Genomic DNA, 15373 nt, shown 5'->3' on the forward strand with positions numbered 1-15373 from the left:
ACCCAAACAAAAGGGTCTGTCTGTGAGGCAGAGTGTTTGAATCCATCTGCGCCGAGCTGAACAGGCCTGCTGGCAAGGGAATACTTCAGCCGTCTACTTTATGACTGTGCTGACGTCAATGGCATAATTCAAATACTTGCAGAGTGCATGCTTCCAGCTTCTCTGGACCTGCTCTCTATCTGTGGCAGGCCGCAGCTAAAACCCGACATGGAATTAGGCTCCCGTAAAAACGAGACAACACAACAACAACCGGGGTGAAGTCAGGCTGAAGGCGCAGGAAACGCTCAGCGACGCACAGCAGCAGGTTGACACGTCAGGGAAATCCTCCTGCGTTTACTCACAGAGTCAAATCTGACTGACTGTTTCCTTCGCTAGAAGTGTGTCTGTGTTTAGAGTTGAGCACGAAAAAGGAAGACGGCACCAAATCGAAATCAGTTAGGTGTCGTTCTGTGAGGATCCATTCTCTTATTGAAAGAGGGAAGTGGTGCCGGTTTTAAAGGAAGTGGTAAGCGTTTGTTCTGGTGCCATGAAACTACGAAGTAATTACAAACTGATTTGACCCCAGTGACTAAAGCTCTAATTAAAATAAACTCGTCTCAATACTACTTTTCTTTTTTGAGGTCATTTTTAGTCTGGCAGTGTGGACTCTGACTTCTAACATGTCAGCTCACTAAAGACCTTTGACTCAGACGCTTTGCTCTCAGCGCCAGATGTGGAAGCATTGTTTCCCAGAGTCTGACATCATGACTTACAGTGTGGGATGAGTGAGGATGACTTAATTGGATGGAAGTGACCACGAATGGAAAAACAAGTTTGAAATTCAGTTTGCTTTAGGGATGAAAGAACCGTAATTGCGCTGATGACGACTATTACTGTAGTTAACAAACACGGTTAGCAAATCAGTCACATTGAAGCATTTGCAACAACCAAACATGCACTTTTCATCAGAGTCACTACAGTTTAATGTGCAGATTTACAGGCCTTGCAGCTTTAACATCCAGCTTGTAGAGGATAGGAAAACAAGAAGCTGACTGAAGTTTGTGTCTTGAACCTCTGCTTCTTGTTGGCCTTGGGCTCAGGCAGCCTCTCACACAAGAAGGACACAGATACTGGTGCAAGGTTTGTTTAGATGGTAGAAGAATGCAACGAACCTTCCTCATCAGGGCCAAGAGCGTTTCAGGGAAGGGCCTCATATTTTCAGATTAGTATGTATGTTCTACTCTGTCACTGCTGGAAAGTCACTGCTAAATGTTTTAGATGACTTTGTTCTGACTCAACACAGTCTCTTATGGTTTCATCCATGAAGGCAACAGGTTGAAGAAGAGGATAAATAATGTAATGACAATAAATCATTGTATAAATAGGAGATATGGGAATTTCTACCACATACGCCAGTGGGTCTGGTTCTAAGCCTGAACCCTGGATCTCCCCTGGCCCGGAGCCGCCGCAGCGTGTGGTGAGCTTTGAGTAGGGTAAATAGTTGGCACTGCAGCTTGTTTATGACCCTCGAAACTTGTAAAGCTGGGGCCGTGCCCGTCGTTTCTGGCCACACGTCAACGCCCAGATGACTTTCAATTAAACCAAGAGCTCAACACCAGCACAACAGAAGATCACGTATGACACGGTGGAGCGTCACAGGCGTTTTGGAAAGAACTCATCTTAATGAGAATCGCCGTTTACTCTGTGCAGAAAGCGCCGACCCGCTCTAACACTGGGAGCACCTGACCGACACCGAGAGCCGGGGGTTGGTGAAACGTGACCCGCTGCTAGAAGGTCGTGAGCGATCCGTAGATGTGATCTAAGGCAGCGCACAAATGTGTCGTTTATGGCAATACAGTATATTTAGTACCGGCCCAAAATGGCAGTTTATTATAACTGGACTAAACCAGTATCATCGTCTGACCACAGACTAAGTTAATTAGTGTTATTACATAACACTAAACCGCTATTAACAAAAACAAACTAGCTCAGACACATTCATGCTGTTCACAACAAAGTAACTTGTGCAACTTTCCTAATTATGAGCGATGCAAGCATAGCTGCAAGCCACTAATGAGAGCAAGAGCAAAATGGAGGTCCAGAGGGCGAGCACAGTACGGCACCGAAACCGGCACCGAAACCTGCACCGGCACCGACAGCGCTGTCACACTGTAATAATGCGCTAACGCGAAATTTCCCCCTGTACGAATAGGAAAAAGTCTGAGTGGGGCCGAAGCATCAGTCGCCCACTACAGCCAAGTTCACGGTGGAGGACGCATCATTTGTGAGGCCGCATGAAGCTGGAATGACTGTTTGTTTCCTGTGTTCTGTGTTGATGTCCGTCCGTGTCTCAGCTTCGCCTCCCACCAGACGGATGAACCCATCGTCTTTGGACGAGTCCCCACTCGCCTGCTGCCGTTAGGGACCTTTATTCCTCTGAGCACTTCCAGAGACAGAACAATAGTTTTAGTGCTGCTGTTTTGTATTATAGCCTGTTTTTGCAGCCTGCAGCTGGATGGCGTTCTCACATCATGTTGGGAAGTGACAGCTGTTTAATCTTAAAAACACCTACATCATTTCTCCAGACAGAGCTTCATCTCTAGTTAGTTGTAATTGTGCCACAGAGGCAAACATGACAAACAGTGGGATGCGATTCCAAGCACATGGCAGCGCTAACGCTGGATGTACCCTAGACTTAACCACAACCCCTGCGGTGCACATTTTCTTCTTGTGGGAGGAAAACCTGAATTTTCAGGCCACAGCCTGGTCTCCACAACAAATACAAACAAATGTCCACGGGCAGACGCACGGGCTGAGAGCAGACGACCGATGCGCTGCCACGCATTCACAGACAGATGCGTAGCGAAGCCTGAACGATGCAGAAGCGCGGGACGAAAAATATGACTGATGACGTCACCGTCGCTCCAAGAGTCAGACCTTAAACACAACACGACGCGAGAACAGGACGTTTGGAGGAGGGCTGCGATATTCCACACCTCATCCCTGGCGGCAAACCTACAGCTACACACATCTGTCACACACACAAACACGCACACGCACGCACGCACACACACAAACACGCACACGCATGCACACACGCACACAAACACGCACACACAAACACGCACACACACACACACACACACACACACACACGTGAAAGTGCATTTGTAGCCGTGGCTGATTCAAAGTAGCGCGTGAGTGTTGTTGGCAGCTGAGAAGCCGCTGTGATGGCTGTTGTGGCTTCGTGCCTGGTCATGAGCCTCGGCCGCCGTCTGAAGTGGCCTCGTGTTTCTCTGTGAGTGACACATAGTGGTAATAATGATAATAATGTTTGGGCCTGACAAGAAGGACTGCGATGGCTGGAAGTGCGTGGAAAGCAGCCAGCTCTTGCAACTTCTTTCCCCTCTCAAGCATGTGCCTAATAAAACGTAACGATCAAGACATCAACCGAGGGCGCGTCACCCAAACCAAAAGCAGCACAAGTCATAGAACTGGACCCTGATCAGCCGCGGCTCTAATTAGGCTTATATTATGTTTGTGCTAGTGAGGGAAAATGAGCTCTAGAGCTGGTTTACACACTGTTATAATGACTAGGAGGCAGCTAGGCTAAATGTGCATGCACCACAATGAATGACCAGGAATACAGTGTCCCTTGGCCGTGGACACACAACGTCATCTGCTGTAAAAAACTAAACCACAAACATTAAGCTGCAGTTTGAGACTCTTAAGAACCGACAGTTGGTTTGCAGTTGACACCACAGAATTACAAAAAAGGAAGATAGTAATATGAAAGGTCACTTCACACAGAATCTCGCCTTTTTGAAGGATGCATCTTGGGAAGCAGCGAACCTTTGTGTGTTGGCATCAGTTACAATCTGAGTGAACCAAACCAACGCAGGGACTCAGAAACACAACGAGCAGCAGCTCGACATCAAACACGGATGGAATGAATCAACTGTCTGCATTCCCTGACTTTGTTGACTCTTTCTCCCGTCAGTGGGAAAAATGTGCAGAAGAGGAAGAGATCCAAAGCAAAGTGAAGCTAAAGTGATTCATGATTTGCTCCTGATTGCGATCTGGCGAGAAGCACTTGTGATGGTCACATTTTCACGTCAGTCCACTTCGCTGACCTTCCAGCGAGTCCCACCTACGATCTCTGAGGGGAGAACGCTGATCCCGCGCTGAAGTGAGGGCGTGACGGCGAGAGGCTCCAGAGACGCGAGGAGCACACGGACGCCATCCGTGCAGCGCAGCTGCTCTGCTCAGACACGTGCTCGCTGCAGAAACAAGTCGAGGAGGAGAAAACGGGACGCAGGCGAGAAGCTCTGGTGACTAACGTTTACACACATGTGGAACATCTCCACCAAACGCCTTCGCCCACACGCCATTAAGAAGAGAAACACGCATTCCACCGCAGAACAAACACCGAAGGTCTGGATTTGCAGCCAGAGGCTGAAGGTAAACAGTCTTATCTGCTGTTACCAAGAACAGTCTCTTCTCGCCTCGACGCCCAGACTCCGTGTGACCTGCGGAACGCCTTGCATAACGCAGAGGAAGACGCAGCCCTGGGCTCAGCTGGGGTCAGATTAGCATCGCGCACAGCGTGTTCGGAACTGCGTGTGCTGAGGCGAGCGGCTGTACGTCTGCATGGAGTCATGGAAGGCCCAGCCGCCTTCGCCCCGCTGATGTCACGCCTGGCAGTCAGGAGCTCACCTGTCAGATCAATATGGAGGTCTGGGATGCTAATTACATCATTTCACGTCATCGGTCACGTTCATGCAGAAACATGGATCATTCTAGGGTTTAGAGTTCGAGGGAGTGCTGCATTAAAATCTAACTGGATTTTCCTTTTTGGATGAAAGAAGGCAAAAAAAGGCCCATGAACAAAGATGCCACTATCTAGGGAAATACAAAATGTGTATTATATACAGTAGTGTTCACTAAATCCTCCTGTTAACAGGATTAGAGTCTAAAGCCAAGGATCTGGAGCAGTTCTGTGGAAGAAGACTTGGATTCGGTTGGGAACCACAGATGTTTTGGTGAAAAAACCCGTCATAATTCACGGCTATCTGATTGGTGGGATCAGCAGAGCTATTACAACTTGTCCGGAGGGAAATATTAATGTCTGTATCATATTTCATGGCGATTCATCAAACAGCTGCAGAAGCGTTTCTCCAGTAAATTAGAATGGGAAGCTCATCGCTGCGTTCCAGTAGAAGTTAGGGATCACCGGGCAGCGCCAGGGTCCGTCCAGGAACCAAGTCTGATGGACCGACACCGGTCTGGAAACAGAGCAGCGGCTTATTGATGTGATGCAAAGCAGCAGGTACGACCTGTATAGAAACTATGTTTATTACATGGACAGAATGCACACTGGGGCCTGTCTGCAGGCTCTGTCCACAGAGACTGATGTTTATTTAGTACTTGGAGAAATCAAACCAGCAGCTGTCTGGTTGTTGACGAGGTTCCATGCTCAGACAGTAAAACCACCAACGGGCCATTTTCACATGGAGCCTGTGACGCGGCTCAGACACTGCTCTTTGTCTCCGTCACGCCAGCGACTTATTAGTCCCAGGAGGACGAGTTGTGAACACCTGGAGTAGTGCGTGTGTGTATGAGCATGTGTGTGTGTGTGTGTCTGGGAGGAAGCGGCTGCCGTTTCCTCTCCCAGCGTGGACTTCCTTCCATTGACAGAACAACACACACGCTGGACCCAAACAATCGGATCATCCTCACACTCTCTGACTGTTTCGCGCTCGTGCACCTGCTGGCGCCGACGCACTTCTGGACACGCATCAGTCCTCTCATACTGCCTCCTGGGGCAGAGGAGCATCTCATACAACCCTGCTCTCACACAGTCCATCAGTCAAAGGGTCAACGGCATAAGCTGCTTTTTGGAAATAGTCACTTAATGTGTTTCTACGCAGTAAACAGGAAACTCTGGCGTTTGAGCAGTGAGCAGAGACTCGTGCTCTACCTGCCTGCAGTGTCCCTTATAACAGCATGCACAGCGTGGACAAACCCGCTGAGGCAGCAGCGAGGGCTCGGCCCACTAATCACAGGACGCCCACTACTGCTGCATCGAGGGACGCAGCTTCTTCTGTTACAGAGTCACAGCCACTCAAATCCTCCGCACGGGATCAAACCAGGTCAAACCGGGCAGTGAAACGGAATGGACCCCAACCATTTGACTCCAACCCGAGGCGCCTGAAACCGATGCTCCGTCACGTGGGACCGACCCTCAGCTGGAGACGGTGCTGCTCGACGCTGCCATCACCTGAACAGGGCTGAACCCTTCCACCATCGGCCGTTTTACCTCCCAGCAACGAGACAGCTCCATACACGCGGTTCTGACACGTGCTCGTCTCTATTTGGAGAGGTCTCTATTTGGAGACGAGCTGCGAGTGACAGGTGCGGCGCCAGAACCTCTGGACTGAGCCGGTGTCGCATCGCGCACATACAGTACGTGGCCTCTGCAGCTCACTCCATATGATGCATAACACACAGACACGATGACCTCATCAGATAATGTTTCTGCCAACACGAGCGCTGACAGAAATCCTCTTAGCGGCGACGCGAGCAGCGCTGCAGGTCTGAGCGCACGACGAGGTGAAACCGGAATCAACCCGCTGGACTCGAATGCAGCGCTTTGCCTCAAAGTCCTGGCCCAGTGGGTTAAGCGGGCGGCACCGGCGTCGGCCCGCGTCGCGCTGCAGGGGTGCTGTGCGTCTGTGCGGTGCGAGGCCTCACACAATGGGCCTTTGTGTGTCTGCCGCGAGCTGACACACGACACCTCACCTCCACGCGGTTCCTCGCCGCTTCCGTCGACTTGCAACAGCTCGGAGACGAGACAGCGAAAACAGGAACAATGTGATCTTCTCTTCCTGCCTCACGCTTCCTGCCCCCCCTCCCCCGATGAGAATAAGACAACAAGGAGGATGAAGGGACTGAACAGGGGCCTGAGCCTCGGACGCTGGATGCGTACGTGTCCCTCAGTGATGATGTGACCTGGGAGCATGGGAAGAGCGGCCCAGGACGGGCTCTCTGGTGGGCAGATGTTGAACGCAGCCATGTACACAACCAGCGACTTCCTGCATCGTTGTGCAACGTTTAGGATTCAGGCTGAGGTTATTTTTGATTTATCTGCTGTTTGTTTCTCTCAGTTCATTGTTGTATTACCAAAAATATTACATTCAACATACAAAGTGTTCCTCCAATTGACAAGTTTAGAAGCATAACATTCCATTTAATATAAAATAATACAAATACACAGTTTGTAATGTGAACGCCAGAGTTAAATCAAACAGTTAATAATAAAAAATCCAAATGAGTGAATGTGTCTCACTGCTTTTTTACTCTGATGAGCAGAGAAAAGCTTTTCAGTGCTGTGTGTTGGTTCTGACGTTTTATGAGCTTAGCAGTAAGAATGTGACGTGATAGTAGCATTCCCTGAGTGAGTGTAGTGGCATTCAAAGTTCTACCATGAGCTCAATGAACGAAGGCGTTCCTGAGGCGCACATGTAGAAAGTGTTTGCAGCGTTTCCACGCAGAATCTGAGAGCTGATCGGAAAACATCATTTAGCGACAGCCTCACCTGCCCTCACACCGAAAGGTCGCACGCTCACAGCCGAGCTGCTTTATGAAGCACACACACACACACACGCACACACATCCCCCAAGGCTCTATAACACACGAACCAGAGCACCTGATGAGCTGCGGTTCTGAAGGAGGAAGTGAAAACTCAGTCCATCTGCTCCAACAGGAAGTCAACAGAAGCCACATACAGGCGCACTGACGTCAATCAGAACCACAGGAACACCTCCCCACAGCGCACACACAGATGCAAACACACACACACACACACACACACACACACACACACACACACTCACGCACACACACACACACACACACGCATATACTGTACACACACACACATAATAAACGCACATGTGCACACACACACACACACACACACACACACACACACACACACACATGCATATACTGCACACACACACACACACACACACACACACACACACACACACACACACACACACACACACACACACACACACACACACACATACACACACACACACACACGTCTACAACTGAAAACTGAACCACTCACTGCTTGGTATAAATTCCTGCTCATACTATAAATTAAAAGCATTCCATGACTTTTGTTCTGAGCTGGAAACTCATCTGTGTGCGTAGTTCAAACGTGCAGACATCACAGTGTTTTTCCTCAGTCTTCATTTTCACTACTTCTACTCTGATGTCACGTCTGACCCGGGTTGGTTTCGCACAGAACGCGTTGACTGTTTGATGGTTAACTACACTCACTCTTCTCAGTTTCGCCCTCTTGTTCTAAACAACAACTGGTAGCACCGTGTGGGAACGTCTGCCTCCACACGCACGCTCAGCATCTGTTATTTTATGGTTTCATCGACAAGCTTTTACAAGCAGTGAGTCTCAGATTAAATATGGGTTTGTACCACGGTTTTAGCTGAAGGTCATACACGCTCGTCGTAGCTGCAAAAAACCAATTGGTGGAAATAAAGTGTCAGAATAGACGGATCTGTTGATCCACTACATGTACCTGGTTGTGCACAATCTGTCCAAACTATAATCTGTGTGTAACCTTTAGAGGCCTGGGAGCAGCACCAACTCTCTACTGTAGGTTTGTTTGAGCTACAGTTGGGCACATTTCTACAAAACGTCAAGATCAGGCAGCAAAGACCCTGGCAAAGGCTCCTGTTTATCATCCCAGCCAAGTCTTTATAATCTGAGAGGTTACACACTTGTGCTAAATGTAGATATTTAAGACTTTTCCACAATAAATAAATTAAATAATTATTTAAGATATTTGATAAGATACATAAGATAAGATATATTATTTAAAAATATTTGACCATATCATGTTTCCGAAATCAGTCTAAAATTAAAATTAAATGAAGACAACTCAAACATACAGTTTGTAAGAAGCACATTTGCAAAGATACAGATCTACAGTACACACACACACACACACACACACACACACACACTGCCTCTTACTGCTCTGGACGTGTGCGTACACACGTACCAGACAGCACTTAAAGTCAAGCGTGATGAAAGCAGAGCGGGAGGTTTGCGCTCTTTGTGCCGCCTGCTCTCAGACGGACCGGGGTGAGCGTTTGTCTCAGCTTCACAATTCAATGGCGTTTCAACAAGGTTAATGAGTCTGATGACAACTTTGTTGGAGATGGAGACAGATCGGGGGGGGGGGAGTGAAATCGGTCACGTAGGCCAGTTCATGTGAGAAGGGCGAGCGAGGAGGAGGGAGGGAGTTCTTCACGTAGCAGGACATTCCTGAGGCTCTTACCTGGGAGACAAACCCTGGTGATCGGGGGCTGAGTCGCTGCTGCAGGAGATCTCCTAAAGACGGACAGAAAGACAGTGTTACTGTGCCAACACTGATCAACACCACACGTATGATTCCATATGACAGTACGATTCTCCTCCAGAAGTCAGTCCAGGATGGAACTGGCAGCAGCACGGACGGACAGACGGATGGAGTCAATTCAGTCAAACCATAAAATAACAAGTGTCGCCTCATGAGCAACGTATTAGTCTGTCAGGATGTTTTCCAGTCGTTCCTGCCAAGCTGCTACTAAGTACCTGGATCAGGTGTGTTCAACCAATCAGAGGCTGGAAAAAACAAGCAGCAACTAAATGGCATTTGATCTGACTATTATGTATCGATACAGAAAAAGGTGGAGAAAAAAAACAACTCAACGTGTGTTTATTCATCAGACAGTGAGTTCTATAGAACCCCGTCCAGACAGGGGAGGCGGAGCAGCGTTCGCTATAAATACTGGGGCGCGACACGTGCCCAAATAAACAGATTCACTGCGGTGACATGTGAAGCGGCGAGTGGCGGGCCCGACCCGCTGGTTGTGCGACAGCTGGAGGGTGGGACGCGACAGCGAGCCTGGAAATATATGCAGCTTATGCAGTGTGCGCATTCACAAGTTGGTCGATGCAGCGAGCGTGTTGTGTTAAAGCTGAATGTAGGTCAGACGGGCCTGAGCTGGAGTCTGTGCAGAACGCTGGGTGTTGGTGCAGTCACTGGAGAGAGGACCTACACGTATAGAAGCCCAGACAGTGAGAACAGAGCGGATGGAGCCCTATAGGAGGCCGTCAGCCTCCGCTCCACAGGGGGCGGAGGCTGACGGCGATGCTTTTATTAGTCCTTCATTAGTTTCATTAGTGTAGAACTAGATGAGGCAACAGATACCGTGGTTTTAACGAGTTCAGCAGTGACTGAACTACGACAAGAAACAAGAAAGAAAATTTTAAAGGTTTCCAAATAAATATAGATATATGATCCAATGGCCACTGGAGTAGATCAGAATAAACGTAGCGGGGACAGAATAGGATGTTTGTGCTTCCCCACAATACACCAACCCTTTGTGCAGCATTTAAGGTCAAGGAGCGAAACTATTCTAATGAGGAACGAGGAATTTACTGACATTGTTCTGACACTTTACTTTCCCCTTAATGATAAGTTAGCACCTTAAAATGTTTTAAACTGTTTAAAATGTTGGCTTCTACTTTGGCTGCTCAGCTCTAAGTGATGAAAGCATCCTGGCAACAGGCTCACGTCACGTAGCAGGACATTTAAAGAGCAATGCCGCCCCCTGGTGGTCTACCTGAGCACTGCATCGTCTGCTCGTCCCTCGTTTGTATTTAATTTTTGATTAACTCAGTAATGTTTAGGGATGTAGAAGTGTTGATACTGGTGTGAAGTGACACATGGAGAAACTTTCTGAGAATACATCTAACTTTGACTGAGTCACACTTACTTGCTGGAGGCACACTGGACATTGGTCAGTACAGTGAAGTTGTTCCTTACACTTCGTAGGCTTGCCAGAACCTAGAGCCACGGCAGGAATGAGGAGAAGAAATGAAATATCAGTAAACAAGTCTGGGATCCACACAGCAAGGAATTCATCTTCATCAGCATAGTACGAGGCCCAAACATCGAGTCGAAGGCATAAATACGACCCCCACGGGAGCCTGGATCCCAACATCATTTCCATAAAGCTCTGTTTTTAACTTCACCAGAAGTTAAAAACAGCTTAGACAAAAGTTCAAAAGTCAAACATTTACAGTACTATATGTAAAAAAAATCTAATAACCTTTACTTGAAATCTATGATTTAGTAGGGTTATGCCTTTAAATGACATACCTTAAGAATAAAGGATTACAAGTTAATGTAATTTTACACATAAACCTAATTTCATATTAACGTTAATGTTTTCATCAGATTATGGTTATGTGAAATATCCACATAAAGCAACATTACATCCTGCTTCCCAGACCTGCCATACCCACTGAGCCACCTGTAAACTACTTACTAATAAAAAGAAAGTTACCTTATACATTTATACTTATATCTGTATTTGCTGTTTTAAAAATATTCGCATCAAAGCAGTCTTCTGACGGCTCAGTGGGTACAATGTTAGTCTAAGAAGCAGGCGTTTGCTGGTTTGAGCCCAGTTGGTCCCACTAGGCCCATGAGTGAGACCATTCACAGTAGCTCCCAGTGTGTCCCAAATGCGGCTGCTTGCCACCCTGAGTGAGGGATTGAGGAAGAAAACACAATTTCTGTGCAAGAATCTGAAGTTTGTCTTATTTTATGAAAATTTACCACATAACCATAAACTGATGAAATAGAAATAAATAAAGTTCCTCATTATCTGTACATGATAAGGTTTATGTGTAAATTTGCATTAACTTTACGTAATTATTCTTAAACTAAACATAATTTAAGGGCATAACCCTGACCTGACTGAAAAAACTTCACATTAAATGTCACCTCTTACCTGGTATTTATGTGATAAAATTACATGAAAAAATAACATGTAATTAAGTTATAAAAGTCCATGTTTTAGGCCTGATTATTTTTTTGAGTGTACAACTGCTCTGCATTTACGTTAAGGGTCTGTAACATTGCATTTACATTTTTAGGAGTACTTTAAAGTATTCATATTGTTACATTGCTGTGACAGTACAAAACAGTACAGTATGAAAATGTAAAGGAAATAAAGTATGTACCTGAGCAAAAGGGGTTACGATCAGATCATCACCGTGTCTGGAAGCACACACACACACACACACACACACACACACACACACACACACACACACACACACACACACACACACACACACACACACGTGGTTAGAAATGTGCCCAGACATGATCCACAGCAAACATCAGTTTCATGGAAAGTACTTTCTGTCATGATCAAACAGCAGCTTAAGTTCCAGTTGAATTAGACCTTTAACATCAGTCACAAAATGAAGGCGTGCGGTGTGCGTTCTGCTCACAGTTCTGAGGCGATGGAGGAGTTTCGTGACATGGACTTTGGCGACAGGTCGTAGTCGCTGTCGGAGCGGTACAGGAAGGACTCCCTGCGCTGGTTGTGGCCCGGAAAGTTAGTGTGGAGCACCAGGCCGGAGCCGGGGGAGGCCTGGGGGTCCAGGGGGCTGCAGCCGGCAGACGGGCCATTTTCCACGTCAAAGCTGGAGACAGACACACAGAGGAGCCTCATCAGCACAGCGAGCGCGAGGGACGGACACATGATGTCGTGTGTGGTGTAAACACAGTCCTAACGCGCACGCGGCCGCGTACAATGGAAGCAGTCGCATCGCGACCGGCCAAGAAAGGTCAGAGCGACACGCTGGAGAGCACAGCGTTCTGGTAGACGGCATCAGAGACGGGCGGACGAGAGGGGGAGGAGGAGGGTCTCATTAAAGGAGGAGACGCGTGGGGAAGGATATCGGCGCGGCACACGCAGCGGAGCAGCCTCACACAGAGACAGCGTGTGACGTTCACTTTCCTGCCTGTTCAGAAAAGCGCACTTTTGATTCCAGTGTCTCTCTCCGTCTCTGTCTCTCTCTGTCTCTCTCTCTTTCCCTCCTTCTCTCTCTCTGCATGTGAAACACACACCGCCAGGAGGAGTGTTGCAGCCTCACACGCTGGACTGAAACCTCTGAAGGATTCATCTGTGATGATTCCCCAACTAAATATCCAGTGTTTGCAGAAAGGCCACATACGTTCGAGTGCTTGGTAACGTTCTGGAAACCTGGAATGCAAAATACAGTTTATCTGGAGGATCTCCTCACAGCAGATGCAGCTGCTTTCGTATATTATTCAGTTTTGATGATTTGTTGCTTTCACTAAACGTAAGCTGTGTTTTTTTAAAGAGAGGACGTTTGAGCTAACTTTTTATGACAGGTTGATGAGTAACAGCAGCTGAAGCTTTACTGTATCCTTCCAGTAGGTGCAGATTGAAATGACTGACATCCTAAAGCCTGCGTGAACAGCGGAGGTGAATGATGGGAACGTTTTCTGCGTGCATACACACTCATATGTTCACTGTGCGTTAAACGCTCCACTGCTCTGCCCTCGGGTCAATCCAGAGCTTTGTGTGTTCCCATCACGTGTGACCAGTGCACACGAGTTCAGTGCAGCGCAACACACACACACACACACACACACACACACACACACACACACACACACACACACACACACACACACACACACACACACACACACACACACACACACACACGTGTATAGTGTGTAAAAGACAAAAAGCTTCCGCAACATTGACGCTACAGAGGCCGATGACACAAGCAGAGGCCTTCAGAAGCTTTCACGGAGCCAGGAAATGCCTCCAGGACCCAACATCTGTCAGAACAAGGCTTCAGTGACGACGTGAAGGAGCCGTGTTCTGTGTTTTTAGGCAGGAGTTCTGGGCTGCAGGGCGCGAGTGGAGCGTGCGCAGGACAAAGAAGCGGCGAGACAATGTAAACAAGCCATGCAGAAATAAAAAAGCAGAAATAAAGCAGAATAAAAACAGCAAAAATAGAAGTTGAGGCACCAGGAGGAGGGAGCACATGTCCGTTTACTGCCAAAGCAACACCTCAGTTCCTTAACTCAGCTGAGTCACAAGAGCCGTGTTCGATGGAACAGAAGAGCCAGCGCTCGACCTGCACCACAGCGAGTGAAGACGGCCTCAGCTGCTATAAAAGACGAAATGAAACCCAGAAGCCCCCGTGAACTGTGTTACCCATGATGCACTGCAGTACTACGCAGGTGTAGTTGGAATCATGAATGCAACCTACAGATGCAACACGGAACCTCGTGACTTCCTCAGTAGATTATTAGCATCAGGGCTGAAGGATTCTAATGAGAAGCAACAACGCAGGTGTTAAATAGTGTCATCTGTCGTACAGCTGTGTTTTCTCACTGCTCTGCTCAACGGGACAAAGAGGGGATATCCAAGCATTTACCCTTCAAATAACAAGGCAGACCGAGCATGGGAACAGAGCCTGCGAATGAAGCTGGCTGTCCACTCATATGAGAAACTCTCCTCACTGTTTGATCACAGAACTCCATCCACGAAACGCCACGATCCAAGACAGGATGACGACAGGAACTGTTTATCCAAACTACTGAGAGGTGGAGGCCGGCGGAGGCCAGACGCGTCGCAGCAATTATGGGCTTCCATGCAGAGGGAAACAATTAGTCTGACTAGCATGACTTGGAGGAATCTGACAATGTGTGAATGCAGGTTAAAGCGGATGAGCGCGTCAGCAGGTCCCATGACGCACGGCGGTGTTTTCATATTATTATGATGACCCTGATGACCTTCCAGACACACAGAGGGCGAGGATCCGTGGGAGCGCCTTCGCAGCGGGCGCTTCTTCTAATTGGGCGCCATCATTATGACACGGGCGCAGTCCGTCGTCTCTGCGGCGTTGTGTTTCAGCTAAGCAATCAGGAAGTGCCCCCTCTGACCCCACAGCCACTGCTTAGGATGACACCGCATTCCTTTCCCATGATCCAGCTGCATGTGTGACTACTGTAGCGCTGAGCGACCGACGGACTGGCTCAAAACACGAAAAGACCACGGATCAGGTCCAGAAACCTCCGTATGTGTCCGAGCGAGCCTGAGCATGTGGACAAACTGGACCTGCGTGTCTGTAGTACAACAAACAAAGTTGTTCAGGTACACGATCGATCAGTTCTGATCCAGTAAACCGGACCTTTATGATGATGCTCGCTATGCAACGTGTGAGCAAGCGGTAGGAATAAATGAGGCACATCACTGTGCACACGGACATTTCAGATCCAGCAGACAGTGTTAGAAACACACAAACGCGCCTGTTAATATTCTGAATCATAAACTGTCACTAGCTCGGGTTAAACAGCAGCACAGGTTCTGGGAAATGAGTCCGCTTCCCAGCGGTGAGACAATGGTGTTGTTCCAGGCTGACAGCAGCCACCGGTGGAGTGGGAAAAGTCCGCATCCTGTGTGT

The 15373-nt window shown here is 48.1% G+C and overlaps 1 protein-coding gene and 1 long non-coding RNA gene across 5 annotated transcripts in view; one reads left to right on the forward strand and one right to left on the reverse strand.

Moving 5' to 3' along the window:
* Positions 1-12101, forward strand: part of LOC114853332 (uncharacterized) — a 39453-nt gene extending 27352 nt beyond the window's left edge. Inside the window, exon 6 of the long non-coding RNA XR_008694554.1 lies at positions 10899-12101. This is a non-coding gene — a long non-coding RNA (uncharacterized LOC114853332). The remainder of the gene's footprint in view (positions 1-10898) is intronic.
* Positions 1-15373, reverse strand: part of pde4ba (phosphodiesterase 4B, cAMP-specific a) — an 83266-nt gene that overhangs the window by 20234 nt on the left and 47659 nt on the right. For all 4 annotated transcript variants that reach the window (XM_029146580.3, XM_029146585.3, XM_029146582.3 and 1 more), the window contains 4 exons: positions 12371-12565; positions 12095-12131; positions 10840-10910; positions 9357-9409 (listed from right to left, as the gene is read on the reverse strand). In XM_029146580.3, coding sequence (XP_029002413.1) covers positions 9357-9409; positions 10840-10910; positions 12095-12131; positions 12371-12565 — 356 coding nt within the window. The remainder of the gene's footprint in view (positions 1-9356; positions 9410-10839; positions 10911-12094; positions 12132-12370; positions 12566-15373) is intronic.

Source organism: Betta splendens, chromosome 4, assembly GCF_900634795.4.
Source record: "Betta splendens chromosome 4, fBetSpl5.4, whole genome shotgun sequence".
NCBI classification, from domain to species: domain Eukaryota; kingdom Metazoa; phylum Chordata; class Actinopteri; order Anabantiformes; family Osphronemidae; genus Betta; species Betta splendens.